The 17,147-nt window shown below is 30.7% G+C and overlaps 1 protein-coding gene across 16 annotated transcripts in view; it reads right to left on the reverse strand.

Moving 5' to 3' along the window:
• Nucleotides 1-17,147, reverse strand: part of LOC127071194 (protein tramtrack, beta isoform) — a 75,211-nt gene that overhangs the window by 39,666 nt on the left and 18,398 nt on the right. The window contains exon 5 of one of the 16 annotated variants that reach the window (XM_051010179.1): nt 16,430-16,982. The exons of the other annotated variants lie outside the window; for them this stretch is intronic. Coding sequence (XP_050866136.1) covers nt 16,669-16,982 — 314 coding nt within the window. The 3' untranslated portion in view covers nt 16,430-16,668. Of the gene's footprint in view, nt 1-16,429; nt 16,983-17,147 lie in introns of those variants that run through there. 16 annotated transcript variants of the gene reach the window in all.

A 17,147-nucleotide genomic window follows, 5' to 3' on the forward strand; every position in this document is an offset into this window, starting at 1 on the left:
TGAAACGTCAATCCAGGAAAGCTTTAAAAGTGGAATAAGAACACTTAAAGTATCAATTAATTCCTTTATCGTGAAAGATGATATCAAAATTACTTTGAAGAGATATTCTATATCTCACTCTTTATCGCGAAAAAAAAAAGGAAAAAAGAAAAAGATATAGAATTACTACTTCTACATACATACATAGATATATATATATAATTCTAATAATTTCTATATTTATATATATATATAAATATACATAAAAAATTAGTACTTCGTGTTTTCTAAGGAAGATCTCCGATCGATCCTTTATCCAATATATTAATCGCGAACGAATATTTTTATTAATATTTTTATTATTAATAACTCTATCTTTTTCCTTTAAATGCAAACACAGTTTAATCATGTGCGATTAAATTCATAGAAATAACTGTTATCAGTTCAAAGTTAAAAGAGTCAATATTTCTTGACGATACCGATGAAATGAAGAGAGAAAGAAAAAGAAAAAAAAAATAGATAAATAAAAAGAAAAAGAAGAAAAAGAAATATTAAACTTATAAAAAATATTCACAATTAGTAAAATTGTATACGCTATAAAAATGTGACTCGAGTTTATATATAATATATATATATATATATTTTTTTTTATCGAGATTTATTCGTTCGCTCGTTTATTTTGTTTTATTCTTTTTTCTTGTGTTTTTTTTTTATTTTTTCTTATATATATATATATATAAATATTCGTTAAGTTTAATTTTATTCCGGAGAAAGTAAATTTAATGAATCTCTGGAAAGAATATATCAAGGAAGCTAGCATGATTTAACGGAAATGAGAAGAAAAAGGGAGAGATGGAGTAGACAGGATGGCAAGGAAATAAAAGAGATGAATGAAAGCTTGTGTTTGTAATTATAAACAAAGAGAATTGATCGTGTTTCGATCGATCTTCCACGTCGTACCTAAATTTTTGTTATATAATTTTGTTAGTACACGTTAAAAACAAAAAAAACAGAAATATATATATATAATAAAGAAGAGAAATTTCAAGGCTCCGTTTCTCTGAAAAAAAAAGGAAAAAAAAAAAGAAAGAAAGAAAGAAAGAAAAAAGTCGAAGAAAATACTCTCGAAATAAATGTCGCAGGTCGATTATATTTTCTATAAAATCGATTTGTGTTGAATAAAATTCCGATGGACTTGCATTAAACGAAATCTCGTCGTTTCCGACAATGAAGAAAAAAGAAAAAAAAGAGAGAATTGAAAAATTAAAAATATCGCTGGACTAAAACAAACAACAAAGTAAATTTTCATTCGAAATCAAAAATAGGTTTTCTTCGACTTAAATTCCGACTTGTTCTTTCAGCCTTTTTGAAATGGAGCCCCGGAGAGCCATTTGTACGGCTCGAAGGAGATTCGATTTACATGAAAACAGAAGAACAAAAAGAAGAAGAAGAAAAAAAAGAAATATCAAAAAGATTGCTTTTTCTTATCGCTTATATATGAACTTTTTCATGATCGCCAACAACATCAAGGTCCTTAACGAATAATCGAACACTCGAATCTGTAATAATACAATCGAGTCACGTACAATACAGATATCCAACATTATACCAACTCAAATACGTTGAAATAATATTTTATGGAATATACCGTGTAGCTATCAAAAATATATAAAATAAAATACAAATATGGATTGAGTGAGAAAGAGAACGAAAAAGACAAATAAAGAGAGAGAGAGAGAGAGAGAGAGAGAGAGAGAAAAGAATTGTTTACCAGTTCCTGGTGAAAATAAAAAAATAAAAAGAAAAAAGAATAAAAGATACGAATAAAATAAGAAAAAAAGAGAAGGTTAAAAAGCGAAAGAGAAAAAAGAAAAAAGAAAAAAAAAAGCTTCGGAGAGTCGAGTGTATCGAAAATTCGAAGGACTTTGGTTGATGGCACGAGCTCGATACCCAATTCAGCGTGAAACCCCAAAAAGCGTGATTTTCGCGTGTGTTATAGATCGCTTTTCTCTTCTACCTTTCTCTCTCACTCTCTCACTCTTTCTCTATCTCTCTCTCCCTTTCTCTTTCTCTCTGTGTGTCACCCTCACCCTCACTCTCTCTCTCTCTCTCTCTCTCTCTCTCTCTCTCTCTCTCTCTCACTCTCTTTCTCTTTCTATCTCTCTCTCTTTAGCAATAAACAAGTCTATGGTGCAATATCGACGTTATCGATCGAGAACCATTATACATTCGATTTTCCACCCTTTATTCTCTCTCGAACTAGAGCTTCGCTCTAAATAATATTCGTCTGCTTGTTGTTACATCTATTCGGTTAAAAGGTCAAAGGTTATTTTTGCGATCGATGAGATAAGCGTGTCTATGTTGAATCCATGAAGAAAGAATGAAAGATAAATATTAGGAGTGAGAGAGAGAGAGAGAGAGAGAGAGAGAGATTCGATCGTATCGATCTTTTTTAAAAACATGTCATTCTTAATAAACATTAAGGGAAAAAAATAAATTAATCGTTCGCGTTTGTTAATTATTTACATAGATAAAATTAATCGTATATATATATATATATTTATTATCACTGAAAATAAAAACTTTATACACATATAAATATCACTGTTTATATGTATATATGTATATATATACACAGGATTATTATTACTATTACTATTATTATTATTACTATTATTATTATTACTATTATTATTAATATTATTATTAACAGTAATTATGAGTACCTTTAGTGTTAGTAGTAGTAGTAGTAGTAGTAGTAGTAGTAGTAGTAGTAGTAGTAGTAGTAGTAGTAGTAGAGTAGTAGTAGTAGTAGTAGTAGTAGTAGTAGAGTAGTAGTAGTAGTAGTAGTAGAGTAGTAGTAGTAGTAGTAATACGGGACATCATTATTCTTTGTTAGTCGACCAGATTCTCGCATGTATTTGTGCATGCGTGTACGTGTGTATGTACGTGTATATGCATTTATGCACTTATGTATGCATGTATGTATGTTTATGTATATGGATATATGTATACGGTTAGGCGTCGATTACAATTTCCTTCTCGCTTATTTGTAATTTAAAAAAGAGAGAGAGAGAGAGAGAGAAGAAAAAAGAAATAAAGAAATGATAGATAGAAAGATAGACAAAGATAGATAAAAAGATAAATAAAGAAAAATGAAAGAGAGAGAGAGAGAGAGAGAGAGAGAGAGAGAGAGATTTATCAACAAAATCAAAATGAATCTATCATTTTTTATTTCGTAAGTAGCACTCGGAATAAGAAATTTAAAAAGAAGAAAAAAACAAAAATAAAGAAAAAAAAAAAGATATAGATCTTTAAAAGGATAAATATATGAAAGAAATACAAAATTTTTAATGGATAAATATATAAGAAATAATTTAAAAGGACAATCTTTTAAAAGGATAAATATCGATGGAGTTTAAATCGTCTCGTGACTTTCAAATTATTCGAAGATGATTAAGCACGCATTTTTTATGTAAACCATAAGAAAGATATAGTGAAAGTTACAGAGAAAGAGAGATAGAAAGAGAGAGAAAGAAAGAGTCAAGCAACGATAGAGCACAAAATATACACACTCCGTGATCCATCACGAATTCTATTTCATTCATCATTATGTTTTTATTTCACAAATCTCTTTAGTACAAAAATATTACAATAATTTATTCGTTCGTTTGTACGTTCGTTCGTTCGTTCGTTCGTCCGTTCGTCCGTTCGTTCGTTCGTTCGTATCTTTTTTTTATTTTTTTTATTTTTTTTTTTTTAATTTTCTTTCTTATATTTCGCTCGATATTTAAATATCACGCTTAACTCCTAATAGGTGCTGTATCTTTTTTTTAATTTTTGTTATTATTATAATCATTATTATTATTATATTTATATATATATATATAGGAATACAATCCTAAATTTAATTGATACACTAAAAACGATGACAAAATAAAATGGTAAAAGGATGATTGATGATTGTCTTCGAAAGAGTTAATCGATAAAAGAGGATATACTTATATAAATATATGTATTATATATATATATAAAATTACAGTTAAAAAATTTCCTTTGTTTCGGAGATCATTTTTCTATACGATCTCGGTATGATTATTATGGCACTTGAGTGTACATGTATGTATATGTGTATGTGCACGCATTTGTCGCATAGTTTCCCTAATTTTTGTTTCTTTTTTTTTGTTCCTTTTTTTTCTCTCTCTCTCTCTCTCTCTTTCTCTCTCTCTTTCTCTTCTTTCATTTTATTTTCAAGGGAAGAAACTTTCGAGAAGGATAAAAAGAAATGAAAGGATGTCAAGAGAGAAACTAGGATGAAAACAACGCGTATGAAACAAACATCTTTCTTTAGCAAAGTGCACCATTTTATAACAGAACTAACTTACAAGAAATAAAATATAATGCGAAATAGAAAGAATGATAAATAAAAAGGATGAGAAATTAAATACGAATATATCGAGAGATATGAGATAGAAAGAAAGAAAGAAATAAAACAAAAAAAAATAAGACTAAAGAAATATAGGGCCATCGAATATCTAACATTTACTTTGTTCTTTTTTAAACGAATTAAATAATTCAAAATTTTTAAATTTCTCCCTACCATTTAATAATAGAAACCGTATAATTACTCGACTGAATATCCTTCGCGTTTTTCCAATATAAAGAAATATATAAAGATGATAGAAGAATAAAATAAAAATAAAATAAATAATGATAGAAAAAGTAAAATAAGGAAATAAAATAAAACATGAGGATCACGTTCATTTTTAATCCATGATCGGTCAATCAATTGATCGATTTGAGATCAAAAGATACGTAAAAAGATAGACAGAGAGAAAATGTGTGTGTGTGTGTGTGTGTGTGTGTGTGTGTGTGTGTGTGTCGAAGAAGAATAGAAAAAGAACGAGCCATCAAACAGAAGAGGAACTGTCCAATATGAAACGAGAATCGATGACGCTACGTCGGTTTTGATCCTTTGTCTCTTCGCGATTTGAGATATTCGATAAAAAAAAAAAAAAAAGGAAGGAAGGAAGGAAAAAAAGAAAAGAGAAAAAAGGCAAAAAAGAAGTGGAACGATTAGGGTACCGAATGACGCGAATGAGAGAGATCTCGTTTATTCGAACTGACGATGTCTCACCAAAATCAAAAGCCATTGTCAGAGAATATTGTCGATCTAACTACATATATACGTACGTTGAAATCGTTCGATACGACTTTATTAACCTTCGACATCTCCCTATCTCGAGGAACTATATAGATTTTAAAAAGTAGAAACGATGGAAGTAAGAAATTTCAGTAAAATTACAAAATTAATCCGAGTCATATTTTCCAACTATATTATTTCTTTCTAACGTTTGTTAACAAGAGCTTTATATTTCTTTCTTTCTTTCTTTTTTTCTTTTTTTTTGTTATCAAGGGACATTGTTAAAAATGAAATAAAAAGAATTCGAAGAAATCGATAGAAAAATCGTATAATTCAAAAATGATGATTTCTCTCGAGTTCTCGCGAATAATAATAATAATAATAGAAAAAAGGGGGAAACAAAAAAAAGAAAGAAAAAAAAGAAGACAAATTGTAATTGACTTATTAGTAGCTTCTTGCGAAAAATATTTCGACGATGGAAATTTGAATATACGAAATATATATATATATATATATATAAATGCAATAATCACTTCTCAGTAGTTAATCCTCTAAGCAAAGGAAAGCATTTGCCATTGGTACTTTAAGCTTTTCGAAACTTTCGTCATCTAATGTCAGCTGAACGTAAATGTCGTCAAACGGTCTTCGCACTTTCCACCCACTACCCCCCTTTTAACGCTTCTACTAGTAGTACTAACACCAACAAGAATAAACTCGAATAGAGCGAAACGGTAAAGCTTCTCGTTGTACACGTGCACAAATCTCGTTCCTTCCACCTATCAACCCTTACTATTCCGTCTTCCTCTCCCAAGCTTCGAACCCTCCAACCCCTAACCTAAACATAACACACTTCGGAGAGTTTCGAAGGTATAAACGAATTTGAAGCATGATACGTAACAAGAAGCGTAAGAGAACACGCGAGAAAGTGGAAGTTTTCGTTTTCTCAAAGGAGAAACAGAGACAGAGATCTTTCACAATATATATATATGTATATATGTACACTTAAGTATGGATATTATAATGTATATATAACGTATGTGTGTGTACGCGTATGGATACCTAATCATCTTTATTAATATAATCTAAATAATTCTAACGCGATCACTGCGAAGGAATTAGAATTAGAGATTTTTTTTTTCTTTTTTTAAAGAAAGAAGTACGTTTTAACGATCGAGAAACTTATTTTTATACATATCTTTTCTTTCGGTAGTGATAGATACTTTCGTTCGTTCGAAATCGTTTTGAGATGTATGCTTTCTCTAATGCGAAAGGAACCCAACCTTTCGAAAGAGAAAGAGAGAGAGAGAAAGATGATTTATGTCTCGATCATGATATCCCGATCGTATTTTTCAACGTTCAAGAAAAGATTCCTAAGAATGAATCAAAAATGGCTTTCGTCAAGTCGACAAGACAGAGACGAATGAGTATTTTATTGTTGTTTCTCTTGGCACCGAATTGAAAAGGCCAAGGCGACTTTGCAAAATATTTCCACTTTACGATAGGAGCTTTTCTACAGTACGTTTTATGAGCTATCCTATCCTATCTTAACTAAAGTACAGCAGAATGAATTTCATTTATGTGAAAGAGAAAGAGAAAGAGAGAGAAAAAGAGAGAAAGAGAGAGATTTTCTACATTTACCATTTTCTTCTCGTGCTTACTCTCATCGACGTTTCTAAACGACTAGACGAAGTAAGTTATAAAAAAAAAAAAATAATAATAATTTAATCTCGTTCTCTCCTATATGAAAGTACAAAAAAAAAAAAAGAAAAAGAAAGAGGAAGAAAATCTAACAAAAATATAGAGAAAAATTTTTTTAAATCGAACGAACGACAGAGATATACAAGAGAGTAGAGTTGATCGAGTGATAAAATAGTACGACGATGTTAATAAATAACAGTGAAATAAAACGAAGTCCATCGAAAAACAGCTGTTCGACGAAAATCAACGGTTTGATATTTGAAACTGTACATTGTCCTGGACACACCGTTAGATACATATATTCATACATACATATATACATACATACATATATACATACATACAAACATACATAGCAATAGAAATGGACCTACGTAGCTGCAAAGAGCCATAAGCGAGAGAACGGGATTTATACCCTAATGCGAGGACAGTGACTCGTCGGCCCTAACATATCATCATCCCTCGAGGGAGAGTGGCCAAAAAGGGGGAAAAGGGAGGTACAGATAGGGAGGATGCTGGTTCCCAGCTGGCGTTTGCTAGCCTCACCTCGTCTCACTCTTTCTCTCTCTCTCTCTCTCTCCCTCTTTTTCTAAAGGGAAAGACGACGAGAACTTTGGGCAGGCGAGGCAACCGTTAATACGGTGAGAAAAAAGAGATAGAGAGAGGGTGAATTAGAAAGGGAGAAAAGAAGAGAAGAGAAGAGAAGAGAGGAGAAGAGAGGAGAGGAGAGGAGAGGAGAGGAGAAGAGAGGAGAAAAAAGAGGAGGGAATTGAAGAAAGGGACACAACGGTTGGATCGATCTGTATATCGTGAAAACTCGACATATGCAACCGACTATCATCGATTACAAGGCTACTCTTTATTACTGTAGGTTAGAAGGAGAAAGAGAGAGAAAGAGAGAGAGAGGGTGAGAGAGAGGCTATATAGAAAGCAGGAGGATGCGAATATAAGGGGTGGAGGAACGATGAAAGGGGATGCAGACTTTACCCTCTCCCTCTTTTTTTTTTTCTTTTTTCTTTAGAACTTCCTCCAACGTATTCAACTAAACTACATGAACGCAGGAGGAGCGTAAGCACGTTTTGTGTATGTGTGTATTGTACGTGCGTGATTCCATCGGCGTAAAAAGAAAAGCAACAACGATTACAGATTCCAGGTCGCTAGTTTTACTCCCCCACTCTATCAACCACTCCCTTCTCTTCCTCCCATCCACCCTCTCGAACCCCCACTCCTAACAAAGCTTTAATATTTTCCACGGAGATGCACGCAAAGAGAAAGAAAGAAAGAGAGAGAAACCTTGCTTTTTTTTTTTTTTTCAAAGTCGACTTGCGTACCAAATTCACACGTGGCTGCTACCAAAGAATCTGATACTAAAGTTACGATCTATGAATGTTTTATTCGAACAATCTCTCTTTCTCTTTCTCTTTCTCTTTCTCTTTCTCGTTATTTCTCTCTCTCTTTTCTATTGTTACGTTGAACCGCTGACGTAACCGTTACGTTAGATATAAAGAGTCCCTCCTCCCACCCCCTCCTGTTTCTATACTATTCTCTCTTTCACTCCCCTTCCCCATTCCGCCTGCTCGTCAACAACCCTTTTACTCTAGAACGAAAACGTTGTATACGCAGAGCTAGCTAGCCTTTACACTTCTTCCTCTTTTTATTATTTTTTTATTTTTTATTTTTTTTTTTAATTCTCCTTCCCTATAATCGATTAACGCTAACGATTCAACAATATCTCCGCGTTTGTTTATCATTGTTCTTAATTAATCACGGAAATAATGATGTACTGTTGTTTGAAATGGCAAAAGATTTACTTTCGGGTTAAAGTGTTGGAGAAGAGAATAAAAAAAGGAATAGAAAAGGCGAGTATGATAATAGATAAGATCGATCGGAGGAATCTTTTGATGTAACAATTCAGGAGAGAGAGAGAGAGAGAGAGAGAGAGAGAGAGAGAGAGAGAGAGAGAGAGAAAGTGGCAAACTGATAGCATAATTAATTTCCAATAATTAAGGTATCAAGAACGTAAGAGACAACGCGAAATTTCTCCGTCATTAAATCACAATGTTAACTCTTTGCGATCGAAACATATTACTTTTCTAACTAATTTCCTCTTTATAAATGATTACTAATATTAATTTATCGTTCATTATGATTTTTTATTACGTTACATCGCTCTTTGACAGCCAACGACGGAGATGATAGTTAAAGATTTACATTTTTTAAGATACGTGTAATAATAAACAAAAAAGAAAAAAAAAAGAATAATAGCAACGATACAAGACTATGAGAAATCTGATGAATGTCTGAATCGATTTAGAAACTAATTGAAAAGAAGAGAAGAAAAGAAAAAAAGAAATAAAAATGTAGCCATATTTGAAAAATAATAAAATTCAAAGGGTCAACAAAAAGAGTTAACATTCGTTTCTTAATTCTTACTTTCTCCATTTTCTTTCGTTCTCTTTACATTGTTTCTCTTTTTTCGTTGCGATCGTGATCCAGAGGGGGTACGTGGAATAAAATAAGTACATCGACAGACCGATTCTATTCCATTGACTAAACACTAAGAAGTTTAAAGATAGAACAAGAAATAAGAAAGGATGGTAAAGTCTCTTGTTGCGTGTTCGAGGAAAACGAAACTTTCTTTATGTAGTACGAGTACGCGTCTTACAGGTTGATCCTCTTATCGAAAAACCTTCAACCTCTTATCCAACCCTTCCTCCTCTCTCCTCCTCCTTCTCTTCCTATCTCTCTTATCCTACCCAACCGTTCGTTTTTCAGAAAACCACTTTCTTTCAACCACTTCAACCATCATCTACCAACCAGCCGTTAGGTACACGCCTACGTAATAAGGAAATATATATATATATATAACTTCTTAAGGATATATATATATATATATATATATATATATATATATATCTGTAGAGCTGTAAGAAGCTTATTTTTGAAACTACCTCCTACTCACTCAGTCACTCACTCACTCACTCACTCACTCACTTATTTTCTCTCTTTCTCTATCTTTTCTTGTATGATTCCTCTGTTAACTATCGATCCATCTGCTTACTCAAGGCACGTCGTCAACCTTACTTCAGGAATATTAAACGATTGATAACTTCGTAAAATATGTCGAGTTCTCTACTCGACAAAATTCTATAATTTATATATGTATGTATATACGTGTGTATGTATATAGGTAAATATCTATGTAGGTATGTGTTGTGTATATATATATAGATATATATAGAATATATTTATATATATATTTATTTCGAAAAGAGTAGCTTTATTCTCGAGCTTTATAATCAAAGCTTAGTTTCTTTTCATTCACCCCTCTCTAGTTCTCTCTCTCTCTTTCTTTCTTTCTTTTTATCTATCTATCTGTCTCCATTTGTGTCTCGTTTCTTTTTTATCTTTATTCTTAGAGTTACATCAATGCATCCTCGAGAATGATGATAGCTAAGATATACATTCTCAACGATGAACAAAGTCGTTTTAACTATTCCATAAAAGAAATCGATCTATGATCGATCCTCTACGAGATAAGACACGTTCTTTGAATGTATTCAAAAAAAAAATTTATAAAAGATACTTCGAGTGAGACAAGCGTAAGAACCATTGAAACGGATCGATTGATCGTTGGATAAAAAATTGTTTGGACTATTATCGATCGAAGGAACGTACACGAATGGATTTAATGAATTATTTGCGAATAACAACGAGAATTGTTCGTTCGATGGCTCTATATATATATATATATATATATATATATATGTCTGGCGATTAGTTTAATTATGAGTCGAGATACTAAACGAACAAATTATGTTAGGTTTCAAGTATGTAAATAATCCGACGACTGTTAAATAAAATATTTAAATATATTTACCTAACATATTTAATATTAAGTAAAATATATTGAAAGAAAAAAATATATATATATATGTAAGAGAAATATAAAAGAGATTCAAAAAAAGTCGACAGAAGAAACTCTTAGTTATCGAAAAAAAAGAATTAAAAAAGAAAAAAAGGAAAAGAAAAAAATAAGAAGTAAACACCTGATTTCTAAAGAAGAGGGTCCCTTTAACAGAGGGTAAAATAATTGGGATAAACGTATAGCTTTTGTGTAAATTCTGACCATTTCATAGATTTTATTTATGATCGATGGATCACAGCAATAATAAATAAACACGACATAGTCATTTTCGCGCATGATAAAAGATGGTAATTTCGAGAAGAGATGGGCCTTTGTGAGAGGTTATATTATCGGACGAGGTCTATTTCTCATCGTTTTATATGAAATTAACTTGCCATTGAAATTACTTTAAAGAGGAAGAGGAAAAGGAAGAGAAAAAGAAAAAGAAGAAAACAAAGAGGACGACAAAAATAATAAATAATAAATAATAATAATAATAATTATTATTATTATTTATTATATTTTCTGAGGAAGAAAAAAAGAGGGCGATAAAAATAATAAATAATAATAATTATTATTATTATCATTATTATTATTATTATTTACTTAGAAAAAATATCATTATTATTACTATTATTATTATTTAATTACTATTATTACTATTATCGTTTATTTATTATATTTTCTGAGGAAGAGAAAAAAAAAGAAGAAGAGGACGATAAAAGTAATAAATAATAAATAACAATAACAATTATAATAATAACAGTAATTATTATTAAAAAATGGCCGCTCTTGGTGATGGTTACAGAGAGTGATTAACGACGAAACGAGACAACGCTAAATAAATTCTAACAGTCCGACAGAAAAAGGAAATCGATAAGTCCTGTTTGTTATGTCTCGTCTCTCGAGAATTCCATCGAGCGTCGAGCTTCGAGAGAGAAAAGAAAAAGAAAAAAAAAAAGAAAGAAAAAGAAGAAGAAAACGAAGCAGAAGAAAAAAAGAAGGAAAGAGAAAAAGATGAAGAAAAATAAATAAATAAAAAGAAAAAGAAGAAAGAAAGAAAGAAAGAAAGAAATGGATAGCAACTATCCTTGCTATTTATAACTTTGAAGAGCAGTTTCTACCTATAATCCTGAAAAACATCGTACACGTCTAACTCTTCTTCTTCTGTATCATCTTCTAATCATAATTCGAAAGAGAGAGAGAGAAAGATAGATAAATAGAAAGAGATAGAAAGAAAGAGAAAGAGAGAGGCTAGAGTTCGAGCTTTTTGAATCGTGCTTTGATTCGTAGTCGGATAAAAGGAGTCGAAGAAAGGACGCATCCTGAACGACTAGATTGCTGAAATTTCAAAGAGCAACGATAAAAGTTTACGCCGTGCCGATTGCTTCAACGATAATACGTATATACGTAATCGTACGTACGTAATTTCGTACGTAATCTATGTATGTATGTATGTATGTATGTATATAGAAAAGAGAAAAAGAAAAAATGTAATCGTTCGATAGAATGTGAAAAGCAAGAAAGATAGAGAAAGAGAGAGAGAGAGAGAGAAAGAGTTATCCAGAGTAAGTAATTAGGCTAATGAAGAGCGCCTAGTGTAATTAAATGCACAGACGAATCGATACATCCGAATACACTGAAGAAAAATGGAAAGAAATACAAAGAAAGAAAATAAAAAATATACGTGTATGTGTGTGTATAGAATTTAGAAGAAAAAACAGTTGGATCTCGTGATTCAAATCTAAGTTGAAATCACCCAAGGGCCCAACTTCTTTCGTTATATATGTAAAATATTAAACATATGTAGAAATATGTTAGAACGACGCTATGCTTTTTATCGATCATACATCATTTACACACAAACACACACATGTACACACAAGCTTTGAAAATGAATTACGAGGTGTCTTTAGAATGAACAATGTTCATAATTATCCAATACTAATCTTCTATTCGTTGTTGTTTCTTTTCGTGTTTTAGTACGCTAATTTATCCAACCATTTACATACCTTAGAAAGGTCGCATAACGAATGAGGGATAATGATTTGTCGACACAAATACATACACACACACATAGACGGATAATTTCTCTCTCTCTCTCTCTCTTTCTCTCTCTTTCTTTCTTTTTCTACGTATTACATAGAATCAATTATGTCGATTTTCGATAGACAAACAAGATCAATCATCCAAGTAATTTCATGAATATCATTGAAAAAGTTCGTAGATATATATTTTCTAAGAGAACTGTAGGAATTAGAAACCTTAAAGGTACATATTCTCAAAGTACATTAAGTACTTTGAATATTGATTGTTACCTGAGAACTTTGAACTATGTATTCTTATTTTAACAAAGAGGTATCGTAATATTGTCGAAGTGTATAAAGTTAATTATCCAGGTACACGATCGTTTATAAAAGGCGTAAGTATATATTAATATATCTAACGAGTTTAAAATATTGTATTGTACCTTCAATTATAATCTCGATATATATATATATATATGTACCTAAATTAAATATATACATATGTATGTAGATATTCGCGAGCGATAAGTAAAAAATTGGAAAAAATTAAATAGATGACAAAAATATGGTATGTATATACGTAAATATGATATATATACATACATATATATATATATCAGAGTAATGAAATTTGTCACGCACGATATACATATTTATGTATTTATGTATGTATGTACGTATATATCGTATGTAGACGATAAAAATATATTGTGTATATCTATAAATATTTGATATATATATATGATATATATATATATATATATCAGAGTAATGAAATTTGTCATGTACGATATATATATTTATGTATTTATGTATGTCTGTACGTATATATCGTATGTATAAATACGATATATATATTTCTGTATTTATGTATATATGTATGTATGTATATATATCGTATATATATACAACGATTTCAGCGACAGGGACGAGAATCGAGAGGGGCCCCATTCTTTAATCGTTTTACCTAGTTCGATGTATGGACGCGAACCTATTTCAATTTTCGGCGTCTACCACAACTGACGTATAATCAATCAAAAACGTTTGTTTCTGTTCGTTTTACCATCAAAAAGGATTTCGTTTTTGCGCTTTGCGACTACATTGTATTTGGGAATGTTGCGAAAGTGAATTTTCAACTACGGAAACGATATTACACGGTGGCTGGAGAAAGAAAAAAAGAAAGAGAAAGAGAGAGAGAGAAAGAGAGAGAAAGAAAGAATAAAACAAATCCAAAAAGTATTATAAAAAATCACGAAAGTAAAAATAATCGAAATAATCGAAAAGATCGAAATGGACGAAAATAAAAAATGATGATAATAATAATTATTATTATTATAATTATAATTATAATTATAATAATAAAAAAGAACGAAAATAGAAAATGATGAACGTTAGGATAATGTGAGGTAGACGAACGTAGGACACAAGGATATGTATATATATATATATATATATATATATATATATACACTTATATATATGAATATATATATATATATACTTATATAATTTGATAGCCTTTAAGGGCAGCATTTTAGGCACAGTTTTCAAAGAATCGTTTCGCGATCTATCGATATCGATCAATCGAGGTCTCTCTTATTGCTACTGATAAGAAAAAGGCACCGTTTAAATAGAAGCCTACGTTAAAGGAATTAGTCGTCCTTTTCGCATTAATTAGCCACCTCTATTCGGGGCCGGACTACCGTGGGACTAGTTTCATCATGACTATTTTATTATTTTTCAATCGGGCCGTTCGAGCCCGCTGAAAAACTCAAAAACTTATGCTTTGCCTCTCTCAGTCTTCGACGTCCTTTCACAACCTACGTTTATAAATATAAATATGTGTATATGTGTATATATATATATAAATATTATACGTATAAATAATAATAATAATAATAATAATAATAATAATAATAATAATAATAGTAGTAATAATAACTAATATATATATATATAATTATAATAACTAATATCTAATTGTATCTTCTAATTAATATCTTTCTCCATTTTGTAGAAAACGTGGATATATAGGATTATTAAAATATATATATAGGCTACTTAAAATCAAATATAGATACATATATTCGCGATATATATAAATATATATATATATATGTATGTTCGTATACATACATATATATATATGTATATATATATGCAATAATTGTACTGTCAGTGTACGTGAGTGCGAACGCGCGCGAGCACGGAATGACTATCATATTCACGATAAGCGAACGAGTATATAAATAAATAAATAAATAAATAAATAAATAGATAGATATAAAAGATAGGAAATATAGAAGAGAAAAGAGAACGGGCGACGATTCTCGTTTGATCTCTCTCTCTCTCTCTCTCTCTCTCTCTCTCTCTCTCTCTCTCTCTCTCTCTCTCTCTCTCTGTCTCTTTTTCGAAACTTGTCCATTTTGTGAGAAAAAATTTATGTATTCGTAAAACTCGAAATGATCGAACGAACATAAAATAAAATAAAATAGAATTTTATATATATATATATATATATATATATATATATATAAGTTTAAAAAGATAAATTTTCAAGCAAATAAAAAGAGACCGTCCTAAACATCCTTGAAATTAGAAATGTCTCGCTCGTATATAATAATATCGATATATATATATATATATATATATATATATATATATATATAAAATTTATATAAAACAGGAATTTTAATATCCTTCAGATTGAGAGAGAAAAACTTCTTCTCGCCAAGGGAAAAAAAAAATTAAAAATAAAAATAAATTAAGAGAGAGAGAGAAAGAGTGAATGAGTGACTGAGTGAGAGAGAGAGAAAGAGAGAGACAGAGAGAGAGAGAGAGAGAGAGAGAGAGAGAGAGAGAGAGAGAGAGAGAGAGAGAGAGAACGCGTGCTCTCTCAAATTCAAACGCGCGTCGGAGGTAAATGGCGATTTTATAAACGAAGATTTAAATAATGAAAAAAAAGAAAAAAAAAATGAAATTGAGAACTTTAATACTCGTTCATATTATTTTTTTTTGTTTTTTTTTTTCGCGTGAGATCCTAGACGATTAATTGGCGCGAACGAATTTTTTTTGAAGGGAGCGAAGGGAATTTCTCGTGTTTTCTACTTTTTCTTTTCATCTCCTTCTTTTCTTCTCTTTTTTTTTTTTACCTCCCACCCTTCCTCACCCAATTACCATCCCTTCCATTCCAATCACACTTATAATTACAATTAAAAAAGACACATATATAAATTATTATCTATAAAAATATTAAAATTACGATAGTAAAAGAATAATAATAAATTATTTCTTTAGGAATAATTTCTCGCGGAACTATTAATTGCTACGAGTTTTATTTACTTAATTAATTAATTAAATAACCGATCGAATCGTCCAAATTAATCAATTAATCGATCAATTAATTAATCAAGCTGGTATAAACGAAAGGTGTCCTTATTACTCATAAGACCGATTCGATTATACTAATCTCGCGTTTGAGTAAAGTCATTAAGTAGACAAGAGAAAAAAAAACGAAAAGAAAAAAAAAAGGAAACAATCGTAGAAACATTTTGTCATTAACAAAACGATTATCGTAGTGATCAACGTTGGAAAAAAAAATTCCTTTAACCCAATAGTTTCCTTTCTTTCTTTTTCTTTTTTTAATCTCTCTCTCTCTCTCTCTCTCTCTCTCTCTCTCTCTCTCTCTCTCTCTCTCTCTCTCTCTCTCTCTCTCTCTCTCTCTCTCTTTTCGTCCCACATCAATTCTTTATTTTCTTTGGTAGAAAATATTATTACGGGAAGGGAGAACTCGAGCGAAATATTAATTTAAGTCGATTCGATTTGTTCTCGCACGATCGAACTCTCATTTTCTTTCCTTTCTTTCTTTTTTTTTTTTTTTTTTTTTTTTTTTTTTTTTTTATTCGATCGAAAGGTTAAGTGAGATAGGCCGATTCCGCTTTTGCAAGAAAATGTTTAGGCTCAAGACGCATGAACGGTGAAATCAAGGACCCCTCTCGTATACCGTGTTTCAATTTGATATGCCTTTTCAAATTGTCAGACCTCGTCAACGATATCATACATATTTGACATTGATATTTATCCGGGAAATGTGATTTCATATGTTTCTTTATGTTCGCTACGCTTTTACCACAAAGTTTACAGCACTCCGTACTGACATTCGAGTGATCTACCTTATTTTGACCGTCTTTACTTATATCCTTCTCTTTTTTGCAACTTCCTGATGTTCCTGGAATTATAAGATGGCGCCTTTCAATGATATAACGAATTTGGTTTTTTATTATTGTTATAATTTTTGATATTTTCTTTTTTTTTTTTCAAAATCGTAGCACGCACACGTCGATCGATCTACTAGCTTTCCAATCAGAAAGGATCTAATAATCTTCCTCAACGA

This window comes from Vespula vulgaris, chromosome 21 (assembly GCF_905475345.1).
Source record: "Vespula vulgaris chromosome 21, iyVesVulg1.1, whole genome shotgun sequence".
NCBI classification, from domain to species: Eukaryota; Metazoa; Arthropoda; class Insecta; order Hymenoptera; family Vespidae; genus Vespula; species Vespula vulgaris.